This window comes from Pinus tabuliformis, chromosome 6, assembly GCF_031772625.1.
Source record: "Pinus tabuliformis cultivar Carrire ecotype Pingquan chromosome 6, CPIR1, whole genome shotgun sequence".
Classification (NCBI taxonomy): domain Eukaryota; kingdom Viridiplantae; phylum Streptophyta; class Pinopsida; order Pinales; family Pinaceae; genus Pinus; species Pinus tabuliformis.
The window spans coordinates 422,112,790-422,129,538 of NC_142292.1; the positions used below are offsets into that span (position 1 = coordinate 422,112,790).

Sequence of the window (16,749 nt, forward strand, 5' to 3'; positions counted from 1 at the left end):
ACAAGTTGAGGATCAGGGGAGAAGACATTCCTAAGACAAATTTTCACACGAGCAACGGGCATTATGAATTTACTGTCTTACCTTTCGGGCTTACAAACACCTCTGCCACATTTATGTGTTTAATGAACAATGTGTTTAGTAAGTTTCTAGACAAGTTTGTGTTAATCATTATAGATGACATATTAATATACTAAAAAACACTAAAGGAACACAAACAACACTTGGAGATAGTATTGCAAACACTGCAGGATCATCAGTTGTATGTCAAATTCAACAAGTGTGACTTCTACCAATGTAAGATACAATATATTGGTCATGTCATATCTAAGGAAGGCATAGCGGTAGACTCGAAAAATGATAAAATCTATACTCGAATGGCTAGTCCCAAGGGACATGGCAAACATAAGATCATTTATGGGGTTAACTAGGTATTATCACAAATTTGTAGAAGGGTTCTCAAGGATAATGCACCCTATAACTTCTTTGCAAAATAAAGGTGTCAAGTTTAAATGGACACAAAAGTGTCAAGACAATTTCGAGAAGTTAAAACACTTATTGGTAGTTGCACTTTTTTACAAATTGTAGATCCAAATAAGGAGTTCTTCATATCTACCGATGCAAGTTTGGAAGGTTTAGGGGGAGTGTTAACGCAAGCAGGACATGTAATAGCATATGAATCTCATAAGTCAAAGGACCATGAGAGAAACTATGCAGTTTATGACCTAGAGTTAGCGATTATAATGCACACCCTTAAAATGTGGAGGTACTACCCAGTAGGTCATAAAATAACTTAAGAGACAATTCAACTAAGAGCTGAGACTAATTAAAGCCATTCCTCTCTAGAATTTAAGTAAGAAAAAAACCAATTTCCTCAAATACCTATGAACAAGTTGTACCTTTTTACCTTAGCTTTCTAGCCCGTGAATTTGGTGGAAAAGTACCGCAGAGCCATAGTCATGGAGACCCAAGAATAAGGCTATCCATCAAATCCTCACATGGAAGGAAAACTGCCATTACCATTACATGAATGGTATGAAGAAAGTTAGAAAAAATTCCCTCGAAAACAAAAATAAGGAGGTACACGTGTATTAAAAAAGAAGCATTTGGACTTGCGAATAATAGGTCGCAGAGGTTACCACAAATAGAAGTTACCAAGTGGAATCTAAAAACAACGAGAATCCTAGCATAGCCTTGAAGGCGAGCCCTGGTGAATTACAAGAAAATCGATGACATTGCCAAAGAAAAGCCATGAGGAAAAGTCAGAAGGCAAAACCCTCACAAAGCAGGTTATTCGAGAAGGTATCGAGAGAATAAGAGCCGAGGATGGGGCAAGGATATGGTGGTTACCCTAACCACTGCTAATCTAATCTCTGCCATTCGATCCCTAATAAAGATCACAACTGTTCAATATGGCAACACACCTCAAAGGCCACGAGTGGAATCCATGTAACGCCGCATATATAAATGATATGTAATTGCAACACAAAACAACATAGATGCGGTGACAACGCCCGTAGGTTAGAAGCATAACACAATGTATTGAAGTAACCACAATATTACTATAAGGTGTGAGTCAAGTCCGTCTCAATATAAAATTTAATGAACAATGTGTACATTAATGTACAGAATGGTAGAGCATGAATATATACTTTCTAGGTTGGCTAGGGCTGTAAGCCTAACATTACCAACAATACACAACGATAGTCTATGGAACAATATAATGCACCAATTATAATGCATAGATAAACAATTGCCATCACTCTGAGGAATTAATGAAATATAATGTGTAGACGTAAGAATATTTATACATGTAAACCAAAGACGTGTAGCAAGAAAAGAACCCATCTAAAACATGGTGGCTATAATGAGCTTCACCAAAAAAATATTCTGTTTTCAATGAAACAAAAATATAACATCTAATTCCTTACAAAAAGTTACCCTGGACATATTGGCAACTCATAATAACACATAATAACACATAATGTAATTCATGTTAAAGGAAGGGTTCACACTACCAAGAAATGAGAGTATTAAGGGGATAAAGGAATTATTGGTGGTAAGAATTACATAGATGTATAAACATAATTCTAGTAATGGTAAGAATTACATAGATGTATAAACTATATATATATATATATACTCGGAAATTTAGGCATAATTACTATGACAATTATTTTTCAAAAGAGAGATGTTACAATAATCTAGGTGATGAATATAATAAATATATAGTTGAAAAAAAAATATTGGAATTTAAGCAAATTTAAAGTTATTTTTAGAAAGAGAAATATTACAATAATGTAAGTAATAAATATAATAAGCCCTTGTTTTTTTGATTTAATTATTGTACATGCCAAAATTCTTAGAAATTGCATACATTGTAAATTCATTTATAAAATAATAATAATAATAAAAAAATATGTTATATTATAACTTTGTCTACATATATACATGTATAAATTTGTTTGAATTTCTAACTTATATCCATAAAAGTATATTATGACAACTAAAATGAAAATATAGATAAATCAATTTTAATTTTGATTTTTATCTTTTACATTCATATTAATTTGTTTGGATTTCTAATTTATATCCATAATATTATATTAATTTGTTTGGATTTCTAATTTATATCCATGATATTATATTATGACAAGTAAAACGAAAATGATAATATTATATTATGACAAGTAAAATGAAAATGATAGATAAATCAATTTTAATTTTTATCTTTTACATTCATATTAATTTATAAGCAAAACCTCAAAACCTTCCAATTTTAATATAAATATGTATTAATATATATTTAGATGTTTTGATTAACTTCATTTTATTTTAATATTAAACCCATTTCATCTATGATAGTAAATGTAACTTGATACCCTCAATTAAACAATTTGGATTTTGGCTGTGGCCTTGCATAGATGATGGCTTTTGTGAAAGCTTTTCCAGATTGCAATATATTTTACGGGAAGGACTAAATACTTAAAAGGCCGTTGGATTGCAGCCAAGTGGCAATATCAGGTCTATCCAACAAATTTAGGGTTTGTGAAAGATTTATATATTGAAAACCCTCGTCGGTTGGTGGCATTTTCAGCGATTATCTCGACTACGGGCGTTCGGCTCGCTGCTGTAGATTATAACGACGATGGGGAGACGTATATTTTTCAAACCCTTGATTTCTCAGTGAATGTTTGCGATTCTTACTCAATGTTACCGTGAGGCTTTTTATTCAACTGCGTGGGTTTTGTCTTGCAGGTCCAGCCAGGTGTTATCGTCAGATTAAGAACAAACCCTACCCGAAATCTCGATACTGTCGGGGTGTTCCAGATCCCAAAATCCGTATATACGATGTTGGTGCGAAGAAAAGAGCAGCGGACGAGTTTCCTTTCTGCGTTCACCTAGAAAATGTAACGAGCGAGGCGCTGGAAGCGGCCCGTATTGCTTGTAACAACTACATGGCCAAGTTCGCCGGAAAGGACGCGTTCCATCTGCGTGTTCGTGTGTATCCATTCCATGTTCCCCGTATTAACAAGATGCTTTCGTGCGCTGGAGCCGATAGGTGAGTTAAAGCAACTCGTCTTAGTCTCTGTTTTTTATTTTATTTTTCATTCTGCTCAAATCTGAAACCGCATCGTTAGGTTTTCCTTATTGAAGCCCACTTAGCCTGGAATGAATTAATCTAACCATAGTGCGCGGCGTTTAAATCGTGATCCTTACTGTGTGGGGCTTTATTCTGATAATGTTTGAAACCTGAGGTAGCGTTTCTGTTTTTTATGGAGGACTGAAATTCTCGCCGTAATTACCTTTAGTAGTCCCAGGTTTTCTCAATTGAAAAATCCTGTTCCTTCAATCGATTGATTTATGAGATCCTTTAATGTGGTATTTGAGTTATTTTCCCATTTAATATCCTTACGTCTGATTTAGATTAAGTTTAGGTCAGGAAGGTCTGGTGTATCCACTGGACGTTTAATTTACGCGCACATTCTCGGAAATAGAAATACTGCCCTTTCCACTCTAGCAAGTTTTATTACAAAATCTGGTAGCAAGGAGGGGCCTGATCTGGAAATATCTACTGATAACAAAATTAAAAGAGCAAAGCCAAACAACTAACCCAGATCGACATAATGTTTGGGACACGGTGGAACATTTTTTTAACCCACCAAAAGCAACATACCTAAGGTCTGTCAACAAAGGGGCTGAAATAGAAGACCAGTTCGTCAAACCAGTGTGAATAGAATGCCCAAAACAAAGCAGAAGCAGATTGGTTTCTCTGCTGGTTGGATGGTTTATAGGTTGATTTCTTTAATTGCCAGTTAACGAAACACATCTGACCGTTATACCACTGCTTGCCAATAAATTAGATTTAATTTGCGATTATACAGCATGGAGAATGAAAATCAGGCCTTAAAAACGAGAATACTGTGCTTAGGGTTGGACCTTACAAAAAATGGAGGATGTCCCTTAAGTAATGACCGGGCACTTGCGCTGTGGGATGTCTCCCACCATGGTGAGACATTGTTGGGATGTGTTTCTGAGGTTTGGAGATGCATTGAATAGCCTTCTTGGTATTAATTGCTCGGAGTAGTTATTACTCAAGATTGAAGTTATTTTGTCTTCGCCAATAACCAATTTATCATGTGCTCAAATGTCTCATTTGGAACTCAATGCATCGGTTGTTGATACCCACAGGCCTGAAGAAGTGGGATTAAAGCTTGCAAAATGAATTGTAGTGTCAAGCATCACCTTTTGGACTTCTACTCAACAATTATGACTTCTTGAAAGGGTCATATGTCCAAGTTTGGATTTTTCTCAAGTGTTCTTAACAATGATTTTTTTCCCATAATCAAGCTTGCTTAGGCTGCAAACATGATATTTTCTTTCAAGATTTGTCATTTAGAATTTTTTCTAGTAGGGGAAGGAAGAAATCATTTTATTGTTTTTTATTAGAAAACAACAATGTTGTTTCATATCATCATATGCAAAGCATCATAAAATCTTTAGCTATAAGATTTGCTAGAGTATTATATCTATAACCATGTTACATATTCCTAACTTTAAACTTCAAATATATATTTCTTAGAAATTTTAAATTGGTTACTTATGTTTAGGTAAGCTTTGAAATGCCCAAAGAATTTTCAAATTAGCATGAAAATGGATATACATAGGAATGGTATAATAATTTTGGATTGTCCTTTTTATATCAACCTTCTTTTTTTTAAACAAAAATGAGTAATTTTATTTAAAATCTGTGCTCAGTCGCAATGTGATACCCAAGAGATACAACTCCACATTCAAACATCACTATGTCTAGCGTTCAAGGCTAGCTAATTTAGAGACATAATACTATTCCTCTACATTTGACAACTTGACCATAGGCTGTAGTTCTGTTTACTACAACAAAATACAACTTCAGCCTTGTCTACTAAAAAATTATATTGCTTAAATGAGCTAAAATATTGACGTACCAAAAATTCGTAGGTCAAATTTGCCTTGAATTAGATACTCATACCAAAACGACTTGCCCATGGAAAACTTTTGTCTGGGTCTGCTGAGAAGACCAAAATGCACATAACTAACTAGTTGAAGAGTTGATTACTCAAAGTTTGGAGTAGAGCTGTTGAGGTTGATTTCCATGCATCTCACCTGTGCTTCATGTTCATCCCTAGTTGAGGAGTTCTCCACAGGAAATTTTAGGTCCATTAACATATTTTGCAGTGCAAAAACTTCATCCAACACACTAGAGATCCGAACTTGCATTATAGTGATCTTATTAGAGTTTTCAATTTGAGTGAGAGAGAGATGGTGAACTTGTACTAAAAGTTGATAAAGGGCATCATAGGAGGCTTGACATCTAAAACATGTTCTGAACGAGGAGGTCTCTGATGCGAAGTCCAGTTCCATAGAAGTCTGAGAATTAATCGGCAAAGCCATACAAAAGCCCAAACAGAGAAAAAAGGCACCACAATCAAAGACCATTGGTAGATGACAATTTACTAATGCAATGTGATGTCGTAATTCCAAGTTAACCTCGTATCCAACTATCTAGGGCTCAAAATACACGTCAAGAATGAAACCTTCAATTTTTTAAAATAGAATAGATACTTTGTATCCAAATATAGATTTCACAGCCATAACCATTTTACATCAATTACAGAAAATTTGCTTCACTCTTAACATATGCTTCCATATCCTAGCACAACCATGAAACTATTTTCTTTCCCCTACTAGCCTTGTATACTATTAGAAAACATTGAAATATACCATAAAGCTATAAATATAGTCCTAATATCAAAATATAGTGACAATTCATAAGAAAATATTATCTAAGATTGGACTCCCCTTTGTCCTTGTTGATAGGGTTGCCTCGATTGCTCAGTCTTGTGCCAGAGTCGCCAACTCCTCCATCGCTCTAAAGTTGAGCCACAACTGAAATCCTGCAATAATCTCGTTAACCTCCGCAAATATGCTGTCACTGACCAGCGTCGGGTTGGCATTGAGAAGGTCCATCTCCATCTTCACTATTTTGCGCTCCAAAGACACCTCCACAGCCTAGAGTTTCACATTAATTCTCTCAGCGTTGGCGGCCTAATCTTGCTCCAGTAATTCTACTATAGTGGTGAGGTTGTGTCTCCCCATAATTAGCGTGAACAAAAATTTGACAAACCTCTTCCGACATGCCAGAACCTCCTCGAAAGATTTCCTACATGACCTCTCGACACATTCATATCAATGTACTTCCAATTTTCACTGCTATCACTTATGTGCACCAAAACTTTAACTGCAGTCATCACAAGGTGGTTGATGAATTCTTAAATAGACCCCCTTCTTCTAGTGTGCTAGACTCCACTGCTTGTGCCATAATCTTGTGGAGATCCCCGAGCCGCAATCCCATTAAATATGCATTTTGTCCTAGGGATATGGCAAGTCAGTTTCATAGGCAATTTGCAACATAACACTTCCTTGCCATTAATTCTCCCTTGTTGTTCGTAGTCTTGCACATTCTTTGCAATGGCAGATTCTTTGTAGCCTTCAAACTCTAGATTGGTAATCACCTTAAACCATACAATGAAATGTTCTAGGGATTTGGGAGGACGCCATGTGTCTTGTCCATCCTCCACTTGTCCGACCCTCTAAGAACACATCCATGCATCATCCCTCCAACTTTGATATCCATGCTGAGAGTAATTACTATACTTTATACCATTTAATTATGGAATGGGAAGGTGGCCGCCATTTCACCCATCAAGCTCGTATCTCCCAACTCCCATGAGCATGCTACAATTTTCCATTTCATCGACATCCTGGTTCCAATGACAAAGAACATGATATAAGGAGTATTGATGGGGGTATTATTGTTAATAGAATGAACATTTGAGAACATTCTTATAAACATGGAGTCCCCAACTATGTTTATTTTCTTTATTCTAAGAGTGATGGTGAGATCCAAACATTTTCACAAGGTAAAAAACCTAGCCTCTTGTTGGTGGTCACTCCCAATCCCACACATATTTTGTCTTTAGATGTTCCTCGGGCTAAAAATGACCCCTCTCGCTCCTACCTCCCCTGGATTTCCTTACGCAGTCTAGTGAAAAAAGAGGATGTGAACCACTTGAGATTCTTTCCATTGATTGAACTCTTCCCGACTTAATCGAAGACATCTAATTTTCCTCACCTGAGGATGACGATTGAAGCTTCTAGCATAATCTCATGGCGTGTTTATGGCTAACCATTTATTTTCTATTTGTCAACCCTTCTAGATCAAACTTTTTATACCCTTCACTATTAAGGATTTAGAGAGCATTGTTATAGCTCTTGTGGCCACTCGACTTATTGAGGTGGGAGTTCCTACAAATATGCATTGATTCTTAGTGATCCAGATTCCCTAGCATATGATCTCACTGAGGTATCCACGCTCTCTTCAAAATTGTCCCTTGCAAAGGACAAGAGTAGGACCACTTTGTAAACATTTCTTTCCAATTGCTCGGAATAGTTGAATTTTGATGTATTTGATGAAATACACATCTCCACACAGATAAATTCAATTGACACTGGATCGATTCTTTCTCCTGTTTACATAGCACCCACCGTGAGGGTCCTTAAATATTTCTGTGCTTTAGGTTTTCAGTTGTAAGAATACTTTCATGGACCAAAGCCAACAAAAGGTTTTCATCTTAGGGATGCCATCATTATTCAAAATTGCTTTACATAATTTAGAGGTACCAATGGATGGTAATTTGCGTAGTAATAATTGATATCCTTCTTTAATTGAATATATGGCTTGTTTACTCGCTTTCGAGGTCTTGGTGTCTTTCTCATCTATATGCACTAGAGCTAGGTCTCTCAAGAGAGGAATAAGACTTTCCTAGGATGTTTGAAATCTTGGAGGAACACTGGGACAAACCCAACCATTCTAGGAACTTGAATCATCCTAGCTTGATATGTCCCTTAATATTTTTATCCTGCTATCTTTCATCCATTCAATCAGTGGTCGAAAGTCCTCTGAAGAGAAGATCCACAACTTTCTTGCACAACCTCCATATTTTATATCCGTGACCGACCTTGTACTTCCTCAAGTCTTGTGATTTGAGATTTCTCGAAATATTTCCTTTTAAAGGCCTCCTTCCACCATTCTTTGGACTCAAAGATTAGCTTCCATGCCAACTTAGCTCCTAGTCTTGTATTAACCATTATCGGGTTTCGAATTCCCAATCCTCCTTTTTCCTTTGGTAATCTTACTGCATTCCAATTGATTAGGGGAAACTTTGTCATTATTCTTTCTGCCTTTTCATAGAAAGTTTCAAAGCATAATGCTCATCTAATTTTGAGTATACCTTTTGGAGCTTACAATCCTGAGCAAAGATATATTGGAAGATTAGAGAGCACAACCCTGATTAGAGTTGTTTTCCCAGCCACATTCAACCAATAAACTCCCCATCCTATGATTTTCTTTTGTAATCTTGAACTTCCTCCTAGTCTTCCTTGTGAGAATTACCCAACGAAATTGGGACTCCAATATATTTAAAGGATCTCCATTTTGCCTGAACTGAGAATTCTAGAATTGATGCAATCTCTTGAAGCACAACAATCAGATTGTTCCAACCATAGATACAACTTTTCTTTTTATTCACTTGACCTCCCGAGAGCTCAAGATAACCACCCATAATTTTTTTGAATCTGAGGGCTATGATTTTGGATTCTCCTCTCAAAATAATGGCATCATCAAGAAATTGAGAATGAATGATAGCTTTGACCTGCTGAGATATGGTGAGGCCGGGGAGAGACCCAACCTCACGAGCTTCTTCTAGATTTCTGCTTAAGCTTTCTGCCACCAGAATGTATAGAAGTGGAGAGAGTGGGCATCCTTGATGAAGCCCAAGAGATGCTTTAAAAAAGAAAGCTGGTCTTCCGTTTATCAATGGAGCAATCCATGGCCTTCCAATACATGCATTTATCCAATTTACAAATTCTTTGCTAAAGCCAAGTTTAGTCAAGATGCTATACAAAAAATGAGTGTCTTACTCAATCAAAAGCGTTTGACATGTCCAAATTGATGACGATACCCGACTCCGCTTTCCAGACTGGAATGAATTGCCTCCTGTACCAAATTGACATTATCCAAAATATATCTGTTTTGAAGGAACCCACCCTGATTCTCTGAGATAAGTCTCGGAAGGATCTTTTTAAGGCGAGCAGCGATTATTGTTGTCAAAAATTTATACAATGCAGAGGAAATGGGTCTAAACCTGCTAAAAATTGAAGCATTCGTTTCCTTAGGTATTAGAGCTAGAAAGGCTGAGTTTGTTCCCCTTCCTAACTTCCCTTTTATTCTAGCCCGCTTGAGCATTTGAATTAGATCTTTCTTAATTAAAGACAGAAGGAACAATAAAAGCTGATGGGGAAACCATCTGTTCCGGGCACCTTATTTCGATGAAGTGCCCAAATTGCATCCATCACTTCATCTTCCTTGATCTCTTGCATAAGTAGAGCATTTTCCTTGGCTGTGATTTCTGTGTTAAATGGTGCAAGAAAGGCCTCCTTTGCTCTTTCATCTATTTCCTTGTCCTCCGAATACAGATTTGGAAAATGGGAGCTTTGAAAATTTTGATATTGGTGGTCTTCTGGAATTATTTCGTTGACTTTGTTCTTCAATTCCCAGGCTTTAGTTTGCTTGTGAAAAAATGAGGTGTTTTGGTCCCCCACTTTCAGCCATATGCTTCTTGATTTAACTCCTCTCCCTTTCTGCTTATTGAGGCTCTTCTCCTTCTCCAGATGCTAGTCCTCCACCTATTGCTCCTCTATAATTTCATAATGTTGTTCCAGTTCTTTAATCAAACCTTCCTTTTTCCTTCCCGGTGGAACATACACATATCTAACCCAGGAACGCAATGCTTGTTTGACTGCTTTTATTTTCGGTTCACAGGCAAAGGCTGGCGATCCGATATATTCTTGTCATACACATCTCTAACCCAGGAACACGATGCTTGTTTGACTGCTTTTATTTTTGGTTCCTAGGCAAAGGCTGGGGATCTGATATATTCTTGTCTCCATGTCAAGGATATTAAATCACTGACCCTCTCCTCTGACACCCAACCTGGGTTGAAACGGAATGGGATTGGGCCGAGATCCTCCTTATCCAGAAACAACAATATTTGCCTGTGATTGGATTCTCCGGAGGCTGCAATTGATGATTGAGGATTGAGACCTCGAATCAGCCACGGGCTATGAATAAGAAAGCGATCTAATGTAGCTGCTATGAAATCGCCTCCGACCCTTCGTTTGGACCATGTATACTTCCCATTGTGTGGTTTGACATATTTTCCCAAAAAGGGTCTCTGATTATATCAATGTTTTAAGACTCCGACTCTGACTCCGTCTCGGCCGAGGATCGACTCCGACTCCGACTCCTAAACGGTAATGACTCGGCTGACTCGATTTCAATGACTCAGTCGTTGTAAAAAATACATTAAATATTTTTTTTTATTTATTAAAAAACATAATTTTAAATATTTTAAACATAATTTTAAAGATTTTCATTCATGTTTCCAGAATCCAAACACACAGCATTATAATATAGATGGAGGACTAGTGGGTTATTCCCCCAATCATGGAGGGATATGTTAATAAGCTAGCATAGAAAATATAACGGGACATTCCCAAACAAACCAATTCTTAGAGAGATTGGTAAGCACTACCAAAGTTTGTTGATGGAAAGTGTGGTTTTCTTGAAATAAAACTATTTTCCAACAAGAACTTGATAACCCAAGGATCACAACTGCAAAGGCATGTGGATTAATGATGAAAACCATCAAAGTGTGCGGAATTAAAGGCCATAACACCCTATTTCTCTTTTAATTTCTTAGCAATTCAGAAATGCAACATTTCTTTTATATCAACCTTCTTAAACTTTTCCAAAACTTTCTCTTGTATCACATTCATAGAAGAGCACATTATTACAACGATGAGTTGTTTCCCTAGTTTAAAGTGAGGTAATGTTTAACAAAGGAAAATGAATTGCTTATTTTTAAACATGCTGAAAAAGCTTATTTGTAGTATACCCTTGTATTCTTGAGACGGAGATCTAGTCATGTGGTGCAACATTAGTTAGTATCCACAATTGAAGTTTTAAACTTTTGATTTGGCTGCTTTGTGCTAACAAACCTTTTCTTGGCAACGGATAATGTTAAACATGTTTTGGTTTATAGGAGGCTCTGAACATCAACTACATGCCATCATGACATGCCCATTTTAACACGGACTGTCAAGCCTATGTAATTATTGTCGTGAAGCAATGTCAAATAGTGTTTTCCTAGTTTCAAGTTAGGTACTGTTTAACAAAGAAAAATAAATTGCTACTTTTTAAACATGTTGAAAAGGCTTATTTGTAGTGCCCTTGTAGTCTTGAGATGGAGCTCTAGTCATGTGTTGCAACATTAGTTAATATCCAACATTGAATTTTTAAACTTCTGGTTTTGTTGCTTTGTGCGAACAAACCTTTCAGATAATGGTAAATATCTTTTGGTTGACTGAAGACCATTGTGATATGAAGAAATCATTGACATATTTATTGTCAACAAGCAATTGTACACTTGTAATTTCTGTATTACAATTCTCATTTACCCCAATTTCGATAATGTCAATAAGACATATACATCCTCAAATAAAAAATCTGCAGTTTTCAGTAGATGCATCTAACCTTGTGCAATTTTTTATGCTGTCTCTCCCTCTCAGTATCAGTTTTCGAGGCTTGGACTCCTGCTTTCTATGAATGACCCCTATGATATTGTTATGTATCTTTTGGAGTTGGTTAGACCTAGTGATTAGCTTACTAGATGCTTATGCATACTTCCCTTTTTCTTTATCTTTCTTCATTTTGCTTTCACCATCACCTAGGACTTTCTTTTGCACTTTTGTGGTCATTTGTTGGATGTTATAATCTCAAGAAAGCCCTACTGTGAAGGCTTTCGCTCATACCTCCAAATATAACAGTTAATTTTTTGATTTAGTACTTCTTTGGGAGTTCACATCAGTTTTCCTTGCGATTGTTTTTTTTTTTTATCAAATAATGTAGAGTATTTTTGGTACTGGATAGCTTGTTATTGGATCAACTGCCATCTGAAAAAATCCATCGATTATACAATATAGCTTTGCTTTCAAATTTCATAATTCACATGCCGGGAAGCTTTAAAAAGTATCATTTAGGTATTTTTCAACACCCATATCTCATTTTATTATATGGCTGGGTATATCATATGATAATACAAGAAAAGAGGTACCCAAAGCTTCTAAAGTTCCTAGAAGATAAGCAGTGCCTAAAGCTGCTGATTTCAAGCAGCCAGCAGTTCCAATCAAAGGAGAACTCAAAGAAGCTGAGCAGCACAAAGTACCACAACAGCCAAGTGCCATTCTTACGAATCCTCCCTATGCAGTACCTCGATGTAAGATCTGTGTGTAGCATATAGTACCTCCATGCCTTGCTGCATTCACGACAGGTTTATCAAATTCTTTGTAATCTTTAGCTTGAATTGCTTGAATCTCTCTGTTAAGGAAATGTCAAGGGTGCTTGATTTGCAATTAAGTTTTTGCATCATATCACAATGGTCTTTTATTGCTTCTTGTGTTCGTTTTACTGTAGTACCTTAGTAGAATTTGAATTTTTGAAGTCCATATCAACAATTTTTTTGCTTTGACTGATATAACTTAGACACATTGGGCACCTCTGCAGGCTACACTAAACTATATATCCTGATTATTTATTAGTGTAATACCTCTGTATAACTCGAATCTTTGAGATTGATACCAACAAAATTCTTTGCCATGGGGCTTCTCTGCAGACTACACTCAGTATATATCCTGGTTTTTTGTTAACTTTAAACATAGGCACTCTCTGTAGTTCTTTGTTGTCAGGTGAAATATTTCTATATTCCTCTTAATAGAAGGCCATTTGTAATAAGTTTCTGAGCTCACCAAAGTTGTACTTTCTTAAACTGACATTATTTTTTGATTTCATATGTTATTCCTCTTGAACAGTTTTCGCTTCAAACTTTTAAAGTTGCATAATTCACTGAATATGTAACTTCGTTATTTAATTTCATGTATGGACAACATCTCCATGCCTGTTTACTCATATGAGGTTTGATAATGTAATTCTACCGCTCCATGAGAGGATGAATTTCATCTCCACAAAATTGAAATTCCTTTAAAGAGATTTTTCTGTTCATCTTTTGGGAAGATAAGTACTGTGTGATAAGCAGAAGTGGCAGCATAAAAAATTATACTGAAGATAAAATTTGAAAATTATTACATCAAAAAGTACTTCTGAAATCCTAGACTTCTTAATTTATCAAAATAGGTGAATTATCTTTGAGCACTCTTGTAGAAAAAGTATTGATATTTTTTTTACGGTGTTGAACAATAATGATGATCCTTCATTTGGAGACAGGCTTCAAACTGGTATGAGAGGAGCGTTTGGAAAACCACAGGGAACTTGTGCACGCGTGGCGATAGGCCAAGTGCTCCTTTCAGTACGATGCAGGGACAACCACTCAAATCATGCCCAAGAAGCTCTGCGTCGTGCCAAGTTCAAATTCCCTGGCAGGCAGAAAATTATTGTCAGCAGAAAATGGTATGCTAATTCACCAATTACTTGTAAAATTTTTACACCTAATTACCAGACAAAATAATTCATTGTTATATGCATCTTTTAGGGGGTTCACGAAGTATACTAGAGCTGACTACTTGAAGTGGAAGTCAGAAAACAGAATTGTTCCCGATGGTGTGAATGCCAAGGTGAGTGGAAGTGAATATACATTACTTTGTATATATTTATATTTTGAATGTTTAGGTGATTATTTTGTATTATTTTAATTATATATTTATATTTTGAATATTTAGTTGATTATTTTTGTATTATTTTAATTATTTTCCTCCTTCGCTACAGGTGCTTGGTTGCCGTGGTCGATTGTCCAACCGACGTCCTGGGCAGGCATTTCTCAAGCCAGCTCATGATTCTTCAGCTGAAATAGTTGTTTAGATTAGTGCATTGTTATGGTTGATAAATGAAGAGCCTTAAAGCTTGCCCTGTTCATAATGGTGTAATCCGCATCATTTCATTAATCTTATTAAGATACTAGTGAGTGATATATCGTTCTTATGCTTATATTTATGTTTAAAATTTTGTTATTAAAGATAGTTTTATTACATTTTCCACTTGGTGGAACCGATGAAGTTATCTACATTTTTTTTTGATTCTGCTGCTCCCACGGGTATAGGAATTTGAACGTTTATTTTACATTTTCATTTTCATGGGCCTAGCGAGGCTGATTCGAATTTGTTTAATGAGTACCACATGTATTGTTTTTTGAGCATGATGTATTGTTTTTTAGACCTGTAATATATTATTGTTGTTTGGACGTAGTATAAGCCATGGCATTTTTCGTTAGTTGTTTTTTTGGATGTAGTATAAGCCATGGTATTGTTCTTTAGTAGTGTAATAAAGTTTATTCTTAAGAACTAGTTATTTTTGGATGTAGTATAAGCTTATGGTATCGTTCTTTAGTAGTGTAATAAAGTTCATTTATAGATTAAGAACTCGTTGGTGAGGCATTGAAGATTGTTTTATTACATTTTCCACTTAGTGGAACCGATGCTTTGCACTTCTGATGCATTGAATTTTCACTTTAATTATTATTATTTTATGATTCTGCTGCTCCCATGGGTATCGGAATTTGAACATTTGACTAGCGAGGCTGATCCGAATTAAGAATTTTGTTTAACGAGCAACACATTATGTATTATTTTATTTAGATTTTCATGGACTCGTTATGTATTATTTTATTTAGATTTTCATGGACTCGTGAGGCTGATTCGAAATAAGAATTTGTTTAATGCTTATCACAATATAAGAATAAGAATGAATTTGTTTAATGCTCATCACAATATAAGCCATGATATTGTTTTTTATTAGATTAAGAACTCTTTGGAGAGGCTGATTTGAATTTAATTTTGTTTAACGAGTAACACATTGTGTTATTTTATTTACATTTTTATGGGCTTGTGAGGCTGATTCGACATAAGAATTCGTTTAATGAGTATCACAATATAAGCCATTATATTATTTTTGGTAGATTAAGAACTCTTTGGAGAGGCGGATTTGAATTTATCTTTATTAAGATGGTTAAGAAAAAATTGTATTGTTTTAGTATTAATTGTGTTTAATGAGGAATATGATTTATTGCGTAGTGGTTAAATTATTTCTTTTAGTAGATTAAGAACTCTTTGGAGAGGCTGATTTGAATTTATTTCTATTAAGATGGTTGAGAAAAAATTGTATTGTTTTAGTTGTAGTTGTGTTTAATGAGTAATATGATTTATTGCTTAGTGGTTAAATTTTGAAGGGAAAGGGAAAATGGGAGTGTATTAGCATGGTAAAAATATCTTATCAAGAGTTTAATACATACAGTTAAAGTTGAGAATAATAATAATTTAAAATAAATAATAACAATAATTTAAAATAAATAATAATAATTTAAAATAAATAATAAATAAATAAATAATAATTTAAAATAAAATAAAGTTAAATAAACAGGTTAACGGCCCAAGACCCAGAGGCATCTGGCAGGAGTGAGAGCCTGCTCCCGATTACGGACCACCAGCAGGGTTATGCCAGGTGGCGTGGTTTTCCTATTTAACAGTGATGAGTCAAACCCAGCATTCGCGGATAGCATCCTGAGATGGCTGTCCTCACTGTTGGTTTGACACCTGAGTTGATAGGTTTTACCACCTTCGGAAAAAAAAATAAAAATAATACGTTAAAATAATCAATAATAATAAGTTAAAATAAAGTTAAAGTTAATAAATTGAGATAAGTTAGTAGATTAAGAACTCTTTGGAGAGGCTGATTTGAATTTATTTCTATTAAGATGGTTGAGAAAAAATTGTATTGTTTTAGTTTTAGTTGTGTTTAATGAGTAATATGATTTATTGATTAGTGGTTAAATTTTGAAGGGAAAGGGAAAATGGGAGTGTATTAGCATGGTAAAAATATCTTATCAAGAGTTAAAGTTGAGAATAATAATAATTTAAAATAAATAATAACAATAATTTAAAATAAATAATAAATAATAATAATAATTTAAAATAAATAAATAATAATTTAAAAGAATAATAATAATTTAAAATAAACCATAAAATTGACAATAATAATAATTTAAAATTTTTCAATAATAAAAATTTAAAATAAAATAAATTTAA

At 35.0% G+C, this 16,749-nt stretch overlaps 1 protein-coding gene across 1 annotated transcript; it reads left to right on the forward strand.

Moving 5' to 3' along the window:
- Positions 1-2,999: 2,999 nt before the first annotated feature.
- Positions 3,000-14,909, forward strand: LOC149259105 (large ribosomal subunit protein uL16-like). Its single transcript, XM_089417481.1, has 5 exons — positions 3,000-3,155; positions 3,256-3,559; positions 13,940-14,122; positions 14,205-14,286; positions 14,438-14,909. Exons 1-5 carry the CDS (start codon positions 3,146-3,148, stop codon positions 14,528-14,530), a joined length of 672 nt encoding a protein of 223 aa, XP_089273607.1. The 5' UTR covers positions 3,000-3,145; the 3' UTR covers positions 14,531-14,909.
- The last annotated feature ends 1,840 nt before the right edge of the window (positions 14,910-16,749 follow it).